General features: G+C 40.7%; 1 protein-coding gene across 11 annotated transcripts in view; it reads right to left on the reverse strand.

The window, feature by feature from the left end:
• arvcfb (ARVCF delta catenin family member b) overlaps window positions 1–23760 on the reverse strand; it is a 339618-nt gene that overhangs the window by 50899 nt on the left and 264959 nt on the right. For 8 of the 11 annotated variants that reach the window (XM_074669433.1, XM_074669436.1, XM_074669427.1 and 5 more), the window contains 5 exons: window positions 23282–23465; window positions 11264–11381; window positions 10939–11110; window positions 9035–9052; window positions 6692–6763 (listed from right to left, as the gene is read on the reverse strand). In XM_074669433.1, coding sequence (XP_074525534.1) covers window positions 6692–6763; window positions 9035–9052; window positions 10939–11110; window positions 11264–11381; window positions 23282–23465 — 564 coding nt within the window. The remainder of the gene's footprint in view (window positions 1–6691; window positions 6764–9034; window positions 9053–10938; window positions 11111–11263; window positions 11382–23281; window positions 23466–23760) is intronic. The other 3 variants (XM_074669430.1, XM_074669428.1, XM_074669432.1) reach the window with 2 other exon arrangements.

The raw sequence follows: 23760 nt of genomic DNA on the forward strand, positions 1-23760 counted from the left end.
ACCCTCACATAAAAGAGGCTCATTGTCAGATCAAAACAACACTCTGTGTGTTTGTTAGAGACATTAGTCTGTTGTTGTTATGGAAGACACCCACGGTACATTTGGTCAGGGATGGATTATGAAACAGTCTAGAGGTTTTGTAATGATAAAACATTAAAACTTTACTTTTTCTTCAGAGAGAAGATGCTTTGTTTTATAACCGGGTTCACTCTGCTAAGTGAATGAAGTTAACCTCTTATTCTGACTTTCAGAAAGACAACTACTCATTGGTAATCTGATGGAGAGGAGGGCTGAAAGAAGTCAAAGAGTATCTAAAAATAGCTCACAACAATAAAATGACAAATAACTTTTGTTTATTTCTTTTCTTCTTTTATATAAGATAAAACAAGATATTCAATGTTAGTGTGAGTTTGAGAGGTGTTGGTAAACAGATTCTTCAGCACCACTGGACCATGCCATGCAAGTCTTATCTATCTGCTTTTGTCTCCTCGCTGTCGCTTTATCAAATGTTTTCTCACAGACTGATGATGAACAATTTTATTCCTGAAGCGACTTGCTGCTCCTCGAGCAGAAAAACATTTTGCTCCATAAAATAATAGAAAGTGAAGTACAATAGAGTCATCAAAACATTCAATATCTACACAATTTTCAACACCACATGCTTTATAACGTTACAAAATCTGTTTATGTTCTGTGTTAACCATAATCATGAAAAAAACCTACAGTCAGAGAGAAGGAGAAAAACAGAGGGGAAGAGAGGAGTGCCACTGCAGTTGTACTCCAACAACTCCAATACTTTCACACCTCTGCAAAGACTTGCAGGAGGGAGCTGGGATTTGTTAGTTTGCTATCCTAGTTGCACTTCTTCCTGACTGCTGTGTGCCTCTCTGCTCCTCCCTCTATCACAACTACAATACTGATAAATGTTCCCGTTATGGCTGAAATACACTAGATGCTTCTCCAGTCTGGCACGGCACCAGATCAGATAGGTTTCCATTCAAGTCAATGCGTTGACTCACACTGGATCCACTCCTTTGCAATTCAGCTGCATGGCTGGTCTGGCAGGTTGCTGGTAATATGCAGCCATTCTATTTTAGCTGGATGCTAGAGCTGTGACCTGTCAATGCACCATAGGGAAGATCGAACAGGACAGGAAGTACAGTACAGAAAAAAACAAAAAACACCCAGTGGCTTTGAAAAAAAAAAAAAAAAAAAAGCGTCAAAACCAGATTGTATTTAGCTGGACTACGACAACAAATGGAGATGATGAGCAGAGCCAGAATAAGAGTCTACAGGTTTGAGGTCTTACAGCCCAACATGAAGACTTATCAATGGAGTGGGAAGCTCAGGAACTCCCTGGTCTGTGACTCCAGCTGTCTGTTAGCCCTGCCAGGTGCTGGACTGAACATGCAGCTGGTGTGAGTTGACAAATTCAGTCAATATGCTTCAGAGAAGAGTTGGACTGCAGATGCATCTGGTGTATTCGAGGCGTAAGTCATACTTCTTCAGTCCTGCTGTGGGCATATCTGCTCCTCCCTCCATTACAGCCACAATACAACTAACTGCCCCCATTAGAAAGTCAAATAAACCCTGAGGTTTGATGAGAGGACAGAGAGTGTAATGTTACACAGTCCTTTTTTGTTTCCTGTCAATGCAGAACTGTTGGCTGTGAGCTAAAACCTCTGCTCAATTGCTGACACCCAGAAAAAGTCCAAAAAAAGATACTCGCCGTAGATTCCTATTATCTGTATTTCAAAAGTTTATTCTGGGTTGACAATGTGCAGCCCAAAAATAAAAAATAAAAAAATCAACAAGTTTTGGTGCCCAGTGTATAATTCTGTGTCTGATACTGATGTCATTTTAGTTTTACAAGTACTGAAGCTCAAAATTCAGATAGCGAGGCAACACTTAGGTACAAACCTTCAAAAAATGAATTTTAACCTGCTTCTATCTCTTTCTCCCTCTATCTTTTTACACACACACACACTCACACACATACACACAAACAAAAGAGATTAATCAGTGCCCACTGCCAGGTCCAGTCGGGCCCTGACCTCTCTCTATCTGACATCAGATCAGGATCAGGATACCCATGTAATCTCCTGTATCTCTCCCAGCCCTCACAGTGGGATTAGAGCTTCACCCTCTATCTGTGAACTCTGCACTGAAGACCACAGGCTGGGCTGTGATGGTGCTTAAGGTGGGGTTTATGCTCCAGCTCAAACAAACCAGCACACAAACATACTGATAACTTTTAATGACTCACTGTCCTGAGCATCATTACCTTGGAGATTCCCCAGAGAAGAAAAGGTGATAAATGTGCTCCAGGAGTCAGTGTGGGTTTTACTCTTGTGATTAAGCAGATTATCCATGCGCCTCATTGTTGTTATTTGCCTGTGAGTTGAGCTAATAAACGTCAAATATGATTTGTCTGGCTGCGAGCGAGAAATTTCAGAGTGCTTTCTCTAACGCGATGCCACAAACACATTTCAACTGTGCGTGACATTTAGGCCTTTAACGATTATTGCTTTCTCTGGATTCAAACCTCCGAAGGGTGTTGTTAGCACATTGTGTAACTTAATCGCACCACAATTGTAACCGCTATAGATGCAAAGGTGATGTATGCCAGCTTGGCTTTTACCCATTTAAAACCCAGTGAGTGGAAAATATTAATTAGCATCCTTGAAGCTCATGTTCTCCCCTTTACTCTAGGAGTGATATAAGAAGCGAAATCGGCTTAAATTGGGAAAAGAAGCAATTAATCGTGATCTTGTTTAATGAGGACCTACTTTGCTGTGTTAATGTGGCTAATTAACAGTCAAACAGGAAGTGGTATTGACTTTGAGTGCCTGCCACCACATAATGATGAAGGTGCTGATGTGTAAATACCACACAAGGATGCGTAACAAGTGCGTGCAAATTCTATGGACAGCACAAAACAGATGGACAGAGCGCACGTTTACACAGAGAGAGGAAGGTATTATATAAACACACACACAGACAGAAAAATCCACATTCTATCACCGTCCATGCACCGATGTGCGCACAGCATACTAATGTGCTTTTATGACTTTAACAACTGCCTGTCAGTGCCAAAAAGAAAAAGCAAAGAGGGAACGAGTACACACACACACACACACACACACACACACACACACACACACACACACACACACACACACACACACACACACACACACACACACACACACACACACACACACACACACACACACACACACACACAGTGTTAGTCACACATGGCTGCACAGCAGGACGGGTTGCAGAGTCTGGGGACAGGTCTGTACTCTTCATCACTCCATGTTCCCATTCTGCAAAGTTACCTGGTGATGCTACACGACGTCTATGGAGAGGAAAGAACAGTTTCTACTCTCTGAAGCCAGACTTCCTTGAACTCCATGACCCAACAGCATGCATTCATGCTTTCAAAAACAGCAAAACATTTCTTTCTGTTAGCTTTTTGTGTTGAAGACATGCAATTTCTGCAACATCATTATATGAAAAAAAAAAGGTCATGGCAATGCTGATGGAGCCTCACAATGGCTGGGAGGCTCTTTCAGAGCTGGGCACTATGGGGATTTATGTCATGGGAAAGACACAATCAACAGGTTTTATTCTTTTTGTATCAGATAACAAATGTGATGTATACTGGTCCAACTGGATTTCAAAAGGAGTTGTGGGTCGACTCAGAGATGCAAGGAGGTCAATGCTTTGTCAGTCAGCATTTGAGTAGTATGAGCTTGTTTCTCAGATAGTACAGAAGTGGAGTCCTGCAATGTTGCTACACATAGCTATTCTCCTTTAATTTAATTTTGATGATGAGTAGTGTAAGCCTTGCAGTATCCTTACTATCTTACCAACAACCAGTTGTAATTGAAATTGCCAAGCACCTGTATGAATGCATTTGTTATACATGGTCTGATATTACTAGTGTAATGAGGGAAGGAGATGTCTGTTTTGGTTGCTGGATTCATCGTCTCCTCATTGCAAATAAACCTCTCCGGGATTTTAATCGAAACAAAACAGAACCATCTCTTCTAGTTGATTTTCTATCACCTATTCTGTTCCTAATTAGAGTGGGTCTGGTGTGCTCACATCAAGCAGCAACCTCTGGTCTTAAAATACGTGACTAAGTAAAAGTGTTAAAATTTGCAAATTGTTGAGTGACTTCTTCAGGTTGGCTCTGGAAGTAATGGAAACCACACACACACATCAAGCCAAAAGAAAAAAAAATCTTCACACCAGAAATAAACATGTTTACGGCCTGGTTGAAAAAAAGACTTCTTCTGAATGGCTAATTTTGCTAACAGCACACGCTGTATCGGAGTGATAATTTTTCTTACTGTAGTTTAGAAGAAATTAAGGCCCTGTTTACATGGAGACTCCCGCAAAGATTCTTCCTTTGCGTTTCCAAAAGCCACCCACGTTTACATGAGGACGGCGTGAAAATGATCCGTGTTCATACGACTCCAGGAGGACAAGTCACTTCTTCTGTTCTTTCTTTTTCTGCCGTTTTGTTGTGTGAGACGGTCGGCAATCCAACCATGACACGCATTACCGCCACCTACTGGACTGGAATGGCTCAACTGGAAATGTGGCTGCGCGCGGAGCCTTCACCTGAAAATGCGAGTGCGCATGCGGTGACGTCAGCGTTTCACCCCGAGACACTCCGCTCTGTGTTTACACGAGGCTGGATGGAGGAGCGGATTCAAATCTTTCCACTCTGGGGAGCGTTTTCAAAAGATTGCGTTTTCACTGAAAACGCAACGTGGTCTCATCTAAACGGAAGGCCAAAACGCAACAAAATGTTTGCGGAATTGACCGTTTTCGGCGTCATGTAAACGGGGCCTCAGATGACGAGTTCCCCCAATCACAGGTACAGTTCATTCAGAATTAATTCAGAGGATTTGCTGAATCAATACCGAATTGGGTGGGGAAATATTGCGATGCCTCGACTCATCAATATTTTTACCCACCGCCATTTTTTACAGCAGTTTCTAACTTTAAAAAAGTTTTTTGAATGTGTAGTTCATTTGTTATCCTAGATGCCTCCTGCCAACACTAAGCTTCAGAACACTGCTTCCTTGTCTAAACTGCGTCCATGTTTTTAACTTTCTACAGTTACTGCTGGAACTAGATAGCTAATTCCAGCTAAAGTAACATTAGCTTAGAAAAGCTACTGGAAACAAGTGTGAACGGGTTTCATGAGTCATGCCCATAGACTGTATAATAAATGGACAGAGTGTCTGTGATGTCACCTATCTGCTTATGCGACAAAGCTTTAAAGCTTTATGTTAACAGAAGGCCTGATTTGAAATGATGAACTCAACCTAACTGCATTAGAGTTGCAGAGGCGGGTCTTCAGCATCTTTGCAGACAGCTATGAGGTGTCCACCTGTCAGTCAGGTCAGCCATGCCCCTATATGTGCAAGACTGGTTAAAGTTTAATAGAGAGTTACAGGATATTTCACACTCTGTTCAGTGAGTGCAAATAGAGAAATGAGCCATACAGCCAAGCCATTTTACTGAACCAGGCTATAAACACGTTTATTTCTGCTGTAAAAAACGACTTTTCTGGCTTAGTGTGTATGTGGTTTCCAACATTTCTGCAGCCAGCCTCAAGCAGAATCTTGAAGAACTGCAGTTTTAAGCACTTCCACATAAGCTTAACATTTTTACACCAGAGTGTGCTGCTCGGTCTACCAATAGCAACAAAATACTTACAACTCTTTTTATTTTTTTGATTGTTTGTCAAATTTGCTTTAGTAGCTTTAAGGGTTTCAGCTGTCAGATTTGTTTTGACTTTAGAGTTCCTTTCAAGATTACACAAGAATTTTATCAGTGATCTTTTAGAAGTGAGACAATTATACAGTCAACAGTTTGAAGATCCCAAAGATGAAGTATCTTTAATTTTTGCTTCAAGCAGCCAATACTAAATATGGATATACAATTTAAATTGGTATTTAAAAGGAAAAATTAGCATATTAGTCAAGCTAGAATCAGACAATGAAAGCCATTTTTTTTACAAGATGATTGATGCAATATCAAAATAACAGTAGATTTTCTGGTCATTTAGTAAATGAGGAATCACTGATCTGTTTCAGACCCTCCCTCACTATCAAACTGCACATTCTGCACCGGGGGCAGAAGCTTCCAAATCTCCCAGTCACAGGCTCACGAGTCACCAGTGAATTATGGCAAAGCACAATGCAGCAGACACAACAATGGAGGCCCATTATATGAAAACTTGATAAGAGCTCTGTATACAAAAACAGGCTGCTTTTGTGTCGCCTTTTGTGCTCCAGCACATTGTCGCAGTTTTACAAAAGTACAGCTTACAGAGTTGAAGCGCTCATAAGCTGCTGACAATCGACTGTCACAATGAGGGCATAAAGCCATCAAACAAAGCTGAATCACCAGATTGACTCTTTCCCTATCAAAGGCAAACTTTCTGTGGCCCAACAGAGCCAAACCTGCGTCCAACCCAATGACACATCATATCCTCACCAGCTCGACTGCCTCTCGTCCACTCTGTCTGCTTCAGCAACACAACATCTCAGTGAGGCTATTTCCACACAACTTCTCCTGGTTTCTTCTTTAAAGAGAAGTGTTAACAGAGGGCGGCTGTTTTTAAATGAGAGGGATGTTTTTCCTGACAGATGGGACCTACCTTTGGTGGGCTCTGCACGCTTGGGCAGATCCAATGTGTCGTAGTTTTTGTCGTTCTCACCGTTTTTTCTACCTGGATGGCAGAGAGAGGAGGAAAGACTGTATTAGCGACACATCCAGAGACAATTTGATTTAAAACACCACTGTCTTAGACACCGGGGTTAGACTGATACAGTTTTAAAAGCTGGCTACACTGAAGTTGCCAAAATTGTATGTTTTTGTCAGTGTCTGTGATTGGCCAATTTATGTTTTCACCATAGCATGAACACATCCTCCTCCTTTTGACCAGTCTAACCCAGGTTTGCTCTCACAGTGTATGAATGTTTGCATAAATACAAAGTACGAAGAGGAATGAGAGTGATATGTGTAAACATGTATGAATACAAAATGCTCTTTTTTGCATTAGTGTCTTCACAGAGACGGTTTGACGTACCATAAACATACAAAATGAGCACAAGACACAATAACTACTGATACACGCATACTTTCAGAATGTAACAGTCATACTTCCTGAGTGGGAAGGGCACCGTGTAAATAATGCAGCAGAAGATGGGAAATGATAGCAGGAGGGGTGTGGATGATTGCAGCTCAGCCTGCTAATGGTCATTTCACATGCACATGCCCATGGGACAGTACACAGATGCAGACAAAAAGTCTGGCTCCACAACCAGATACTAAGGGAGATTTCCGGTCCCTGAAGTTCTCATATATTTCAGTCACCTACACTGAGGATTGAGGATATCAGGTTTAAATATGCAATTCAATTAAACCATGCTGCCTTTCTCCAGGACACTGACTAACTCCTTTTTGTTGAGAAAAATGAGTTGCTGAAGTTTACTTCATGAGTTCTCAACATCGGAACCATCAGTTCTAAGTTTTCCTCAGGAGATGAGCAGAATTACCGACTACCCTGACACTGCTACGTTGCTAGCCTTTCTGCAGGCCCTGACTTACTCTCCCAAGCTACATGGTAGGAGAGCAGATGAATACAAGATCCAATTCTAGCAAGGAAAAGGGGTGCAACATTGCTGATATGCAAGAAAATAATCAACCATAAAGAAAAGTTACTAAACTAGCATTAACAGGCTAACAGAAATGCTATCAACTGAAGTGACTCAAACTTGACTCAGACTTTAACATTTTGGACCCCAGACTGGACTCAGCCTTTCCCTGACGAACTGACTGACACCAACATGCCATCTAAAAAAAACTGAAGAAATGGTCAACATGGTCTTAAAAATTAACATTAGAAAACAAGATTGATATCTCTCATGTCACACTTTATGATTAATATGGATCTGTCTAGCTTTTGATTATCTAAGGTTAGCGGAGGGACTCAAACAAGACGCTACAGTTGGCAGTCATTGGTAAGAGGTAAACAATCTTCTCTCCAGCATTTAACAGTATAACAGACAAACCCAGCCAAAAGCTTTAATTTCCTGGGAAGTGTATCAATAAAATTAAGACAGAGCCAGGAGAGTTGTGTATAATATTTATCAAAGCTAAGCTAATTGACTCTTTAGTTACCGACATGAAAGTGGTATCAGTCTGTCTCTGCTAAAAACAGGCTGAGACGATGTTCTTTAGGAGCGGTTCCAGCCTTTGAAGAACTCTCCACTGGGCTCAACAATGACAGTCTGTGCACTATTAAAGATGAATTTCCTGTGTGTAAGGTCTGTATGTGGGTACAGAAATCTGAATAAATCTGCTTGAGTGTCAACGGTCCACACACATCACACTGTCACACCAACTAAAACACACACTGCAGCAGAGTTTGACATTTAGACATTTATTCTTCAACACAAGAAAATGGATCAGAGCTGAAAGTCTCAGACTGGATACGGCTGGAAGTAGGTGGACAGAGCCGCTGGGGCTGGATTGATCCAAAACTCTGAAATAATCTTCTGTCCAGATGTCCAAATATATTACACAGTCAGATTTAATTCATTTCATTTTGAGTCTTAGATTTTGTTTTTGTCAAACTCTGCTGGACCGACACATGTAGACTTACCTGTTTGAGAGTGTATCCTTTACTTTCTACACATCATTAAGGAACCAAGGAGCAGCTAACTCTGACAGTTCGTAAAGGCTAGTACTAGAGTCTATCGTATTGGGTGCAGTGCTAGGAAGTATGGAGAGGGTGTCGTGTGAAATGAAGGAAATGTTCAATTTTTCTAAAGATCTTAGGAAATTCTCTGTTTCTGAGAGTTCTCCAAAAACTACTTCTAACTACTTTTTCCAAAGTAAGGGGAAGAGGAGGAGGAGGATGGGGAGTGGAGAGGAAGAGGAGGAAGAGAGGAGGAGGAGGAAGCTGAAGTGACAAGGGTTGAAGAAGGGCACTCACCTTGATTAAACCATTCCTCTATAGTTAGCCAAGGAAGCAGCAGCAATGCCAAAAAACACAAAGCAGGAGAAGAGAGAAGAGGCATGGTGAAAAAGGCGTGTGTGCAAGTGTCAAGAGGCTGTGCAGTCGATGTTAACAGTTTTCACAAAAAGAAGTCATCGCATACTGAAAAGGGAAGGAGACGCAGTGAAAGGGAAGGAGAAGAAGAGAGAACAGAGAGGGCAGAGAGAGAAATAGAGAATGAACTTTTGAGATTGAAAAGAGGAAGGTTGGGAGGCTATGGGAGAGGGTTGTGCAATGGGGAGCATGCTCAAAGAGTTGGCATCAGTAGGACGGTTTTTAGAGAGAAAACAAGTCAAGTCGCCAGGAAAGTGTACAAGATAAAGGGAACAGAGAACGATGGTAATAGAGAGTGAGATAATAATGAAAGAAAGTGAGAGGAAAGACGGGGTAAAGGAGGTTTTAGCGTTCTCAGGAGGATTAGTGTGCAGGAGACAAAGTCAGAGAGAAACATAAACATAAAACCTAACTGTGTATAAGTGCTTCTTTAAGATCCCTGCACGGGAACAACTAAAGTGTGTTCAAAGAAATGTAAATAATAGCTGAGAACAGGACTGTCTATTAGCTAAAACAAGCTTTCATGCTGAGTTTTCCTGTATATTTCATACGGAATGTGACATTGAAATGAAGAGAAGGCCAAACTCAGCCTACTTAAGGTAACAAATGAGAAAGCACACTCCCCACAGAGCTGTTTAACCACCTGCCTTTATGCTCTTTATCTGTACCTGAGCCTCATTTTGCTAAAAACACCTTCAGGGTCTGTAACAGCTAACACGACTCATTATCCAATGTATGTGTGAGTGTGTGTGTGTGTGTGTGTGTGTGTGTGTGTGTGTGTGTGTGTGTGTGTGTGTGTGTGTTTGTATGAGAACTCTCATGGTTAATTGTTGTCTAATCTCTATACATGCAAGATACTGTGTTTACCTGACCCCTGAACCAGACAGATTCTCTAGAGAGTGGTTAGGTGTCAGAGGTCACTGCTGGTAGTCACACCTCATTGGCTGACTGATTAATGGCGGCCATTACTGTTGTACAGCAGGGAGATAACGGTGCCGTTTAGCTAACAGTCTGGGGGGTGCTGATTAAGACATGGCTAACAACATGTGCGTACACAGTGCATCTGTTAACTGGAGTCAATAATGACAAAAAGCTCCTGACACGGCAGAAAGGACGAAGAAAGTAGTCAATAATAAATTAAGAGATTTTGTGGTGACGGCAACTAAACTAAGTTATCCAACATGTGCTCTGTTTTATTCTCTGTTTGATAGTACAAATAGTCATTTCCTGGCTATCTCATCAAATAAACCATTTCCTAAAGAAATCTAAGTTACATAAGAAATATGTAAAAAAGATGCAGCCCACCTTTGCAAAACATTACTTCACACTGTCTTCATCATTCTTGCTCATAAAGAGGATTTGAATGAGCCCAGTGCTCAAATTAAGAACAATGAACCACAAAGAGCAGGATGATAACAGAGGAAGATATATCTCCTCAGTCCAGCTATATAAAATGAATGTTTTGTTCTTCTATAATTGATTTTACGCCTAACAGCTCACATGAAACAAATGTAAAAAAAAGAAAAGGTCAGAAGTTGTTATGAAGACTTAAAAACACCGGATATTTGGTTCTGTCCTTATACAGACCAGAGGAAAAGGTTATTATTTTTCCCTAAACATTAATTTCCTTTAACTTTAAATGACTCAGTTGATGATAACTTACCTTCATTTGTTAAAGTTATTAATTTCCCAGTATTAGATGATTTATCAAAAAAGCAAATATTTATTTTTGGAATTCCCCCCCAGTGTGAAAGCTTTTCTTTATGCCCCTCTTTCCTCCTCCTCACCTTTGGCTTTCTTTCCTCCAAAGCAGCCTGCATCATCCTTTTTCTTCCTCTGTGGTCCTGCTGATCCAGGGGCCTGCAGTGATGAAGGGTCCTGAAACTTTTCGGCCCCTGGCACCTCTTTGTGAACGTGGTAGGACAGGTTCCTCATGATACAAACACAGTTCTCCACCGACTAGGAGACAGGAGAAATATAAGAGATCATTTACAACATCGTCTACAGGATATTTCTGATGATAATAATTAAACACTTATGAGAAGAGGCCTTATCCTGCTGCATCATGCACCACTTGCATAAACAACCACCTGCTGGTTGGAGGTGTCTCACCTTGTTGTCCATGTCTTTCTTCCCTACAGCTGACTGGAGAGCGTGCAGCAGAGCGTCCACCAATCCCTCGCATTCTCTCAGTCTGCGCCGAGCCTCTGCGCCATCTGAGCTCACATTTCTGTGAGGAAAAAGACAAAGACACAGAAATACCCGTTAGCTGTAAAACAAGATGAAATTGGTTCCATAAAACATCTCTTCTGCTGTAACGTTTTGCAATTATTCTGAGGCAGGTGATTCCACATTTAGGGGTTCCTGTGAGGGTACATTTGTGTGACTGAAATTTCCAAATAATGCACATAACAAAGGGTACTATAGTGTTGTAAAATCTTCAGTAATGTTTTCATGTGTGGATCCAGAGGGTAATAATTGAACAGTGGGATCTTGAACACATATAAAACTCAACAACTGTGATGTGCCACTGATGTGAGAGGCAGGAGTATGAATTGAGTGTTCGCACTTTGCACTGAGTATCTCAACAGATACTATTCACTTCTTCATGCATGAAAATAAAGACTTTTAAATTCAAACTGGGTAACATAAAGAAAGAGTGAAAGCACCAGCAAAGAAAACAAAGCATGAGGCATTAAAGACTTAAAGCGTAATGTTCCCATCTGCAGTTGTTACAATCCAGATAAAGTCAGATAGAGTCTGACGTCTGCTGTGTGTCTCTGCTCTGCTTTCTGTCACAGGCTTTATCCTTGTTCTAATTCATATGCTAGGGATAAACTTAAAGAGGGTGTGTGTTGCTTTTTAGAGGCTTTCATTGTAGCTTTGGTATCCCAGTAGTAGTCTGACATGATTCACGGCAAAAAAAAAAAAAAAAAACTTTTTTTTCTCACACTCGTGTTTTAGAAAACCCTTACTGCAGTCTCTGCTTCGAAACACACCAATTTAGCTGCTGTCTCTTTAAGACTCTATGCTCCACAAACCCCCTTTCCTTTAATTGACCAGCCCTCTGGAGGCCTGTCAGAGGCAGACCTTGGTGTTTGAGACCCCACCTCCATGTTCAGAACCAATAAGTAGATCCTTATGTGATGGCCTCATCTTTTCAGCAGGTCCAGTAAAGATTTTATGCCCTTTTCTTTTTTATTTCTACAATATTTGAACATGAAGCAGTTTAAAAAATTTGCATGTTTAATTTGAACCTCCACCTCCAGCTTTGTTACTTTATATGCATGTTTAAAAATCGGAATGCGTAATACTTTCTCTTTAAGTTGTCTTACATATTCCTACATCCTACATCCTACATCTTTAGCATATCATAAATATGCACAAATCATGCCTAGGAAATGACAACATTTATAAGAAAATAAGAAGATATAGACAGCACTTTTTTATGTTAATGGGGTGTCAAATGTTGGTCTTCTGAACAGTGACCTTCTCTGTACTTGCACTGTGTGCAAGTTAAAAAACAAACAAAATACAGATATAAAACATCAACTACTGGTGCCCAGGAGTTCAATTTTTGTTGCAGCAGTAACAAGAACAAGAATCATCATGACCAGACTTTTACTAGCATTGTATAAATTTTGGTGCCAATATAACTGTAGACCCATGGCCTTGGTGCTCAACATTCCAAAACAACAGAATAAGGCCGCTCTGCTTTAGATAAAATTTCAGAAAATAATGTTTATAAATTAGTTTTTGCAAGGAGCGGAAATACCATCTACTTGAGTGCAGGTGCTGTGAGAAGAGCAGCAGAGCTGGAGGAGTCTCTGTGCATCTGTTTGACTGACTGTGAAAGGAAGGGCTTTAAAAAGGGTTAAGGGATAGCTTGGGCTCCTCACTCCTCACCAGGGACTTCGTTTATGAGGGCTTCCAACCCACATAATCCCATTAACCGACCCCCAGTTAGTGCTGGGAACGAGTGGCAGCCGGGCAGAGGTAAGCAGAGATGGTTTATGATGTGGGGTGGACGTTCAGCACATATCCCAGAATACTCTGATTCACATGTGGATGTTTCTGTTACTGTTCAGTGTTAATTAAAAGGGTGTTTGCCTCCTCCCACTGGCCCACACAGCACTCACACCTACACCTTTACCTATTTCTCACCGTCTTGGCCTGTGTCTCTGTGATTTGTCAATGGGGAATAGACCCTCAGAACTGTCGACACTTTGCGCTAATTAAAACTCATCTTTGGTGGAGACCGGGCAGACAGCACCAGCCATCTGGACCGGCCCATAAACCAAACCCATCCGTCTCCAGCTGTCAGAAAACGGTCACCACCTCCCCTGTAAAAGGATCCAAAGGAGCAGCCGTCTTAGATTTATTTGACAGGAGTGTGTTTGAGGGCAGACAGACACAAGAGTTTTATTGTCAGCTGTTTCATTTCCAGGAGTCTTTCATGGAGCGGCTGTCTTGGTGGAAGGTTTATGGATGCTGCATCTGTCAGAGGAGACAGCGCAGGAAGGAGCTGCTGTCACTGCACAGGTTGTCTGCTGGTGTTGTATTTAGACTTTTAATAGGTGTTAAGGTCTGTCTGAAGTGATGGTTATTGATCCAGACATTTACTAACGTCTGTTATGCAGCTGGACTTCTTCTCCATGTGAGTAGCTGTACTACATGATTAGACAGTCAGAAATCAGTTATTTAAAGCTAAGATGTGAGATCCACGACGAAAGTTAAAGGAAGCAGTTCAGTTTGGATTTTTTTATTTTTATCTTTTACAGAAAATCTTTTTTTAAACCACAGCATCTCTGATTTTCTACTCTGTCTGCTCTTGCAACCTTAACTCAAAATGAATCCACATTTATGTGTTCTATCTTTACTCACTCAGTAGAGGAGTTTTTAGTTTTAGGCTATACTGACAAGAAAATCCTTGTGAATATATTTCAGTTAGATAGCTCATAGCAGCAGAACATAAAGTTTGGCATCCTTGTTCAAACTTGATCCCTGCTTGTGGTTTTATCCGCAAGTAGAAATTGGAGGAGTGATAAGACAATGAGAAGTAAGAGTCTGCAGGTGGATGCAGGAGTAGTGGTGGTGGTGGTAAATGGTAAATGTTGCAAAGGACCAGCTTCTGGAGGAAGGGTGGGGAGGCACTGAATCCATGTGTCTTAAAGTCCAGTCAAGTTTGGGGTGCCATGTCATCTGCTGCTGTTTGCCAACTGTGTTTTCTCAAATCCTGAGTCAATGCAACCATTTACTGGGAAACCTTAGAGCACTCCATGCTTAACTCTGCTTACAAGCTTTATGGAGGCACTGATTCCATTTTCCAGCAGGACTTGGCTCCTGTTTACACCGCCAAAACAACCAAAATATGGTTGAATGACTAAGATATTACTTTGACAATCAGATTAAATCTTCTCTAGCCACAAAACCCAACACTTTCAATCTAGTCTACTCACTGAAACCTCCTCCATATATCCAGAACCAGTGTCAAGACCATGTGAGATAGGGCTTTCTGTGCTGCTGCCCTGTGTTTGTGGTATCCCTGACACCTTGAAGGCACCATAATTTATTGTCTATTTCAACAATGGCCTAAAACATTGTTTTTTAGCAAAGCTTTTAGCCACCTTGATGGTTTTTAGATTTTCTGCTGCACCAAGTTGTTTTTAATTTGTTTTTATTGCCGCCTCACACTCTTTTTATCTTTGTACTTTCTGTTTTTAATGAGCTGTAGCACTTTGAGATCCTGTGATGAAAAGGGATTTATAAATGAAATGTATTATTATTATTATAAGTCTTCATTACCACGCACACTGACAAAGTTTCACTGTCAACACAGTTAGAGAGGATTAAATGCGGCAGAATGCTGAAAAAACATGTTCCACACATATGGACATGACCATGGTTTAATACATTAATGTTTTTATGAGCAGGTTGACTGTTCTGCCCTTACTTTATCTCATATTTAGGTGTTCAAATTAAATAATAGGAGATAAATACAGAATGCTGCAGCGCCAAGAATAGCAAGTACTTTATTTTCTATCAAAACCAAGAGCAGAAATTATAAAAAAAAGGTTTCTCCTTGAGGGAACAAGGTCCTTTATTATCAATCAGGAAATAGATAGCTTTGTGGTAGCTCGGGGTTTTCAGGGTGCTTTTGTTATTGGTTCAGAGAAAAGAAAAAGTGACAGCACAATGGGTCAGCTCTATTTGGAACAAATGTGGACCATTTTTTCCTGCATTTGACAAAATCATGATAATTTTTCCTTCTGGTCTCATCATATCTGGACCACAGAAACCTGTCAGGAACAACACTAAACACTAAAAGAATAAGTAGATGTTGCATTCAGGGGTCTGTCTGGGTCTGCTTACAGACTGACAGCCTGTCATTGTGATGGTTGTGACTGGAGGTGTCTTTAGCGTGTCTGCTCTATCAGATGAGGAGTGGGTGTGAAGGTCACTAGGAGTCATGTGGCCATCAGAGGACAATAGAGCAGCTGGGACGAACAGAGCGGAGCTGGACTGATGGAGACTGATGGAGATGGATGGAGACGTGGCTGACCTGTGCTATCAGCCTGCAAGGTCAATGACACGACTGCAGGACCATATGTGTACCCTCGGGTTCAGTATCCTTTACACTTTATCGATCTCCATCTCCAGCCTATGGATTCTGCCTCGTAGTTAATCCCTGTTCAAATTCATCCTGGATCTGAAGGAGAAACATCTGAAGTATGCAGAATATTATCTTCTGCTAACAGCTGACACCTGAGGCCAATTTAAAATGAGTATTTAGAGTGTTCAAAAAAATAAAAGATAATGTAAATAGAACATTTTTTGAGATCAGGGACATGTTATTGTGCATACTGGCTCACTCTCACACTGTGATGCCAGAAGGGGATAAACATCAACAACTGGTTACTGTTAAGAATTGATTAGAAATGGTTTAATCCATCAAAAATAATTAGCCTTTATACTTAATGATTTCCTTGTCGATTCTAGACATTGCGCCGGAGAAGCCAGACCTCATGTCTACGTAGGTGACATGTCACATGCTAATAAAGCTTGTCAACAGCAGAATTTCCAAAACCAGAGAGAGATCAAAGCAATCAAAAGTTTGGCTTCACTTTCCATGAAATAGATGCGAACAGTGTAGACTTTTTTTATTTATTTATGTCCAGAGATATCCAGATCCCATGACCAATTCACTTCTGTTTACTTATAAACTCAATAAGAAAGTTGTTTACACAGAAAACCTGTAAAATCTACTTTTAATTCAGAGAAAATTCTCAGGAGGAATTGTTAAGAGAATCGATAATAGCATTGGTATCAATTAAATACTATCACTAGGGATGGGTACCTTTCACATTTGAAATGATACGGTACTGATTCCCGGTACCTGACAATCAGTTTGGGTACTCAGGGGTACCAAATTCTTTTCAATTTAACATATCTATTCTTCAATACATAACCTTGCAATGCTGTGTTCATGTCTAGGATGGGAAATCACCTACTCTTCCACTCCCTCACAGTCACAAGGATGCATTCAGGTACTTAAATATGGTACCTTTTGATATTACATGAATCGGTACCTGGTACTTTTGACAGAATTCAGTAAGTACCTATAAAAGTACCTAATTTAGTACCCATCCCTAACTATTAATACGCATCCCTATGTTAGAACAAATAGTCTAGGATATAAACAAAATCAACCAAAGGCTATTAAATACAAGTTGTAGAATGCCATCTATAAAAAACAAGACAAAGGAAAACAAGGTAAGTCAATGGTATCTGTAATGATGGTTTTAGAAATAAAGTTACCGCCTTCATCACACTGTGCCAAACATAAATATTCAAGTTTTATGAAAATCTACTTCATGGATGTGTCACCTCATCATGGCATATGATGATAAATTAGAGTGTCACTTAAAACTATCAAGACTGATAATCTGAGAATCATGAGTCTCTTTGCTCAGTCAGCCTGCAGATGGAGAGATCATTTACCAAACGTGAACGTTTCATCTGTTCATGAGGCTAAATGTCACCCCGGTAATCACAGTTCATCCTCTGGGTAAAGAGGGTATTTGGACCTGATATCATCAACAGAGGGACAAATTATGGCTCACTCAGAGCGACACTGCCAGCACAGCGGACAAGACAATAAGAAGAATCTGTCTCATGGTGCAGGAGTGACATGTCTGCTGCTAGATACTGACAGCGCCATCAAAAATCCCCTTTTTGGTAAGTTAATTCAGCTCTTGATACCTCACTCTAGAATACATCCCCACTCACAACACACACACACTCAGTGTTTCCTCTTCACTGAGCCCACAGGGTAAACACTGTAAATAAGCCGGCCCCTATCGACAGAGGAGACCATTATAATAAAACTATCCCTGGCTTTATTGAGGTGTAAGCTGCGTCTCTGTTGGTGTGAGTAAACAGAATCTCCCTGGCATCAGCACTTCTCCCCAGCGCACAAACCCCACTGCTTCTGGCAGCTGTGTGCACAGTTACCATGGAGACCCTCTCTCGTCAGCAGTGGCTGCACTGAGGGTCGAAGGAGGGAGATATTGTGATGTGTGACGGTGATGAGATTGGTGGCATTAGGGGTGATGGGGTTTGGTGTTTGTAGTGGGAAAGAAGAGATCAAACACAGAGAGAAAAAAACTGACTGATTGATAGAAATCATGAGACGGATGATGAGGAGCGGAGAGAGCAGGTCCACACCACGGCCCTGCTGTAAAATTCCATGACTTCTCCATGACTTTTCTCTGCACTTTCATTTATTCCCTCTTGCTTCATTAATGCAGCTCTTCAGCTCGGCAGAAATGTTCAAAAATCACAAGTAAGTTTGCACACCCTCTCCAGCCCGGGAGGACGAGCTGGAAACCATCTAAAGCAATAATGTGTGAAATACATGCTGCTACTTTCCGTCTGAGCTGGATTTGGATGTTATAATGTTCTGGATTTCAACCAGCGCTCCTCGTCTCAGCGTCTACTCGAGGAGACGTGCAGCCTGGGATTACAGTCTAGACAGGCTTGGCTGGGCGCAGAGTCGAGTGGTGATAACCAACAAACACGCTCACTGTCTGTCTCAATCTCACAGAGTCTGTCATCCTGAGGAGAGGCCAACATGATGGTTTCAGCTGAGAAGGTAAATAAGAGGAGACTCTCAGAGAGGGGGGAAACTACTTGAAAGTTAATAACAGGTGTTAAAGATTGTTGCTCTTGTGTTGTCATCTTCTGCATTTAAGTGGCGATGTTGCTTCACTGAGGTTTTACAGTTTCTGAAGTGCATTTTGATTTTTTCCTGACAGTTAAATTACAGCTTAGACTTGTTTTTTCACCGTACCTGCAGGGTGAATCATTCTGACAACAGAAAGCTTTTAGAGTAACTCTGAAATTAGTTCCTGAATAATCTTTTTAAAATGTTTTCTTGGAAAACTGATAAATAATTTGTTCACTAAAACGAGAGGGGTGGAAAAAGTAATTTACAATTTCCAAACACCTTTTCTGATTCCATTAACTGTTTGTTTTGTTATTTAATTTGACAAAAGTTTGTTGCCCGTGGTTAAGGCATAACAAAGTATTAATCAGCTTCCAAAAAGAACCAAAAATAAAATTAATGTGGATAAAATGATTGGTTTACTTCATCTGCTTGATTTGCCTCAAAAAGGATTAAGCTTTCGTCATTTAGGCTGTTAAATATTGGGGCAGAAATTGTATTCTGAAATGTTTCTATATATCAAACCTGTTGAGATATGAAAACGGGAATTCATTCATACCAGATACATACATTGTGTCTACACTTCAGAGATGCAATCGCAGGGCCCTGCAATCACACATTTCAATTCTAAGATACTTTCAGTGCTGAAAAACTCAAACCTTGCTCCTCTTTCTACCTCGCTAAATTACACCTTCTCATTCAGCTCTGATGCAGGACAACTGGAGGAGAGAAAGCTGCACAAACGTTTTATTTAAACTTTATCTGGGTATTACATGTGTAACTGACACAGGAGATAGTTTGCACACTGTGAATTTCTCACACATGTAAAAAAAGCACAGAAACAAAAACTAAATCCTCCTCTTAAACACTCCCTCTGAGTGTCTGCCTTAGGGAGTTATCTGACCCTCTGAAAACTGAGCAGCAAAGCTGAAAATCTTCCCCAATTCAATGTGTGTGAAGCATCCACTTCACTGTGCAAAGCATTCTGGGATATGTAGCACTTTGTTTTATTAAAAAGGTGCCGCGATTCAAGACACCAAGTGCCCAGCAGAGGAGGGGGATGCATCTCTTGGTGGATTAGCAGCTTTCATTGGATCCATGTGAGCCCTGTATGGATGTTTACACTTTACAGGCAGGGAACACAGACAGAGGGTTCACTCTGTGCTCTGATGGAGGGCCACAATAAAGTCATATATGTGCACCAAAAAAAAACATATAAGGCTTTTGTTTTGCAAAAAGTAGGGATGCACCAATTCAACTTTTCTGGTTCCGATACCAATACCTGGGCTTTGGGTATCAACCAATACTGATACCAATCCGATACCAGTGTTAAATAATAACCTGCATGCCCTACTGTGGGTAAGGCTGGTAATGATTTGGGTAAAAGGCAAAGTGAGTAGTTTGTATTACTGAAGTTAACATTTTTTAAACTAAAATATCTGAATGTTTACCAGCAAAATAATGCTTCAGAACTTTAAGAAATAATATTCAATAATAAAATTTTACCCTGCGAGCTGGTAATGCAGCAAAATACAAAGAAAGTGCACCTCAGGTAACATTTCAAATCAAGTAGCCAAGAGGGCAGGTTAAAGAAAGTCATAGAGCTGGTTGCCTTGATTGGCACCAATACCTATCCTGCTTTGAGGGGCACCGATACCCAATATCTGATACCAGGATCAGTAAGCAACAGAAAAGCTACAAATGAAGTTTCCAGAACTCCTGACTTTACACCCAAGGATGATAATTGCATGTGTGCAAACTGCAACTAGAATGGTTAAACAATACATCTTTCAGCTCCATGTACTATAGAACGGCCTTTTAACGTCGTGTTAGTTGCTTTTTTTGAGAGATAAACAGAGATAAATGCTACTGTTATTTCATACGTCCACCATTATCTAATGTTAGACTTCAATACGGCGTTTGAACGTTGTGTTAGTTGCTCATTGTGTGCTACAGTTTGACTTTTTTTTGACTTCTTTATTTATTATTGTGTTTAAAGATTGTTCTTATTTATCATTGGTTAACACTACAGTTCTTATGTTGACAGTTTTATAATTAAAGTTCCTTGTTGTAATTTAATAGTGTTCTGTCTCTGTCTAGAATCAATGGGTATTATAACAATTTGTGTTCATATACAGTATATATCCTGTGTATATCAATGAATTTATTATATATCAGTTAATATATCGGCTATCGGTTGATATATCGGATATCGGTCGATATATTGGATATCGGCTTTTATTTTGCCCCCAGTATCGTATCGGTGTTGGCCCCAAAAATTCCATATCGGTCGGGCTCTATAGTTAAAACTTATATTTTTAATCCAGCCAGGGACGGCATTAATTAAATAACTTTTCATCCTTTTACAGTCATATTACACCTAAAAACAACAATGACACTGAAAACACTACAAAAACAAATGACTACAGAAAGCAAGGTGGACCCTCGTTAACACGGCCGCCTGGTCTGAGGCCGCTCAGAAACTCCCCGGGAAAACAAACTGTAAGGAAACAAATGACTTCAAACCAAGGTCCCCGCAAAGTGACTTACCCACAAACACATTATGTCAGGGCCCTGATGTGTTTTCTTCCACAATGTATGTATGTGCAGGGTTTAGTGAGGGCACATTCAGGCTATTATCTCAGACCAGAGCCCCCCCCCAGGACTGAAGCAGGCCTTCAGTTCTCAAAACAAATGGACCAGAAAGGGTCAGCAGGCTAGCTGTGTGAGTTACACAACTTAAGCAGCCAGGCACCTCAATGTGGAAATTGAGAAGTTAACACCACTTTGGATGACTGACCTGAGGACAGTTCAAGGTCTCTGCTTCAGTCAGTAAAAAAATAATCAAAGCAGGGCAGTGTGAGCGAGTTCCTGTGGTGCAGTGAGAGGATTTCAGTTTGTATATAAGGGTCACCAACAAATGTGTTTAAGGTTGATGTTTGTTTACATACAATTCCTAAGTGTGTGTGATTTTTGCATACATTAACTGTTTCTCACCAATGAGAGGGGAGCAATTCAAAACACCAAATGCACATGCTGACTTGTCATGAGGTTCAGATTTGTGCCATGGGCTTAATTTTCTTCCTTCAGTCTTAACAAGCTTGAGACTAACTTCATTTGTGTGATTATTTAATTATAACTTGTTTAGTTTGCAGCTAATGCTACTCATTGGCCTCAGGGTGGACTACACACAGGATTCACATTCCTGTGTGTAGTCAGACGTTTGGGCAGAAGTTTGAGATACGCCACAAATAACTTTTTTAAAACCACAGAACAAAGTCAGGCAGCCATCCTGCAGCAGACATCAAACATACTTCACATACATAAAGATGCAGCTCAGGACAGAAGGAACAAAGCATCTGCCATTTCTGAAATTCTCTGAGAAACAAAGGAACCTAAATCTGACCCTGGGTCAACAAAAGCGTATGACTGGTCTCATGAATGTCACACCTGTCTCCAGCTACTTCTGGAGTCTCTATGAAAGCAAACTTTAGAGTCCTCTGGAGTCATCTTTTCAGAAACCAAAGCAACTGTATGCACTGTCAACTGTTAATTCTCAATAGTTCAGAAAGTGAGTTCAAATCTGTGTTTAAATTCACAGGTTTGCTGTTTTGGGGTAAAATTGGCACGTGAGAGATTCTGTGTACAGAGCAGCAGCAATGTTGTTAGAGCTAAAAAGCTGTTGGTCATATAGAGTCAGCAGTTTTAAAGGTACTGTGAAGACTGTCTTTTTGGTGTTGATTTCAGTGACACCTGTGAATGGAACCGGTAGCTTTTTTTCTGAGATGAAGACTCATGATGTGTCAAATCACGTAATTCTGTATTTACACTTACTTATTTGAGTAGATGAGTAATCACTTTTCAAGTCATTATCAAAGGCTCTAACAGGCCTTTGACAGTGGCCATCTTGGTGACATTGCAGAAGGGGCGGGAAAAGATAAAACAATGTATGACAGTTGCAATAAATGAATAGAAGAGGAATGGTGTGAACGAGATGCAAACTGATGAAGTAATGTATTTATTTGTAGTTAAGTTGCGCTAGTGTTTAAAACGTGACAACATTCAAACTTTGCAAATTCAGTTTGTAGTTTAGTAAACAGTAGGTGAGCAGACTGCTAAACCCGGTGCTCTCAGACGTGTCCCTAACATGTTAGTAAATCCTGGTTATGCCATACCAGTGCTCATCTATTGACTCCAACCTCACCAAGCAGAGCTAACATAACCTCACTCTTCATTTTATTGATAGACTCTCAAGTTTGAACAGACCACTGCAGAATAACTGCTGACTGTGGGTTGGGATGAACATTATCACAAACAGCTCGTTTTAAACGGAGCTCTCACTTTCCTGTTCAGCTTTCTTTTGCCATGACACCCAACAGTTCAGCTCCTGTGTCCACCATTACTATAAAATCAATCAAAGGAATCTTTTTCAGCAGAGATAAACACAGATTACTCTTCTCACTGATGAACTTTGCCAGCTGAGGAAGTGTCATCAAAGGGACTTTTGCTCTATGTGCAGTAAAAAGATTTGTGTTCTTTTAGGAAAACAAGACCTGACCACTTGGATACTGAGAAACAGTCTAATTTCGTCACTGATAATCTCTTTTTAAATCATGGATCATGAACAGTCAAAGATCTAAAAGTGAGACAGTTTGAAGGTTACTAAGAAAGTCTTCACAGTGGCTTTAATTTGTCACCTTGTTTCATAGCTAGTCAAAGCTACCAAAAACACCTTTATAGTAAAAATAAATGGGCTTGAAGTCTTTTAAAATGATACATCTATCATTTTCTGAGTCCTCCATTTTCAAAACCCTGAAACATCCCTCTTTATGACCTGTGACAATGACGAGAGGATGTATTTATTGCATTAAAACCAGCCTGACTCATGTGCAGTCTCATCCTACCTGAGGCAGCCAGAGGTGTTCTTAAAGACTGTGGTCCACTCGGCGTCACGTGGCTTTGAGTCCTCGTTGGGCTCATGCTCCCAGCCTGAGTGCGGGATGATGACCTCGTTGGTCATGGTCTGCAGGCCGTGGTTGATGATCACCATCTTCAGGGGCTCGTAGGACGACAGATTCCACAGAGTTCCTGCAAGAAGAAGAGGAGGGAGGGGAATAAAAGTTAAAAGATGTAATACGAAGATAGAAATGAGGGTAAAGACATGTGATTTAGAGAGGAGATTATGGAGAGAAAACGGCAGCGTGTAAAACAACAGGAAGGAGCATGTAAGGAAAAAGGGACAGAGGGAGGAATAAAAAGGAGAGAGTATTTTTGGCAGTAATTAAGTAAGGGTGAGGAGAGAAAACATTGGAGGGCTGAGTGATGCAATATAAGGACAGCTGTAAAGCAGGAAAACATATTGTCCTGGCAATGAAAACAATAT

This window comes from Halichoeres trimaculatus, unplaced genomic scaffold (assembly GCF_033239565.1).
Source record: "Halichoeres trimaculatus isolate MK-OKI-2021-1 unplaced genomic scaffold, fHalTri1.1 fHalTri1_scaffold_5, whole genome shotgun sequence".
Classification (NCBI taxonomy): Eukaryota; Metazoa; Chordata; class Actinopteri; order Labriformes; family Labridae; genus Halichoeres; species Halichoeres trimaculatus.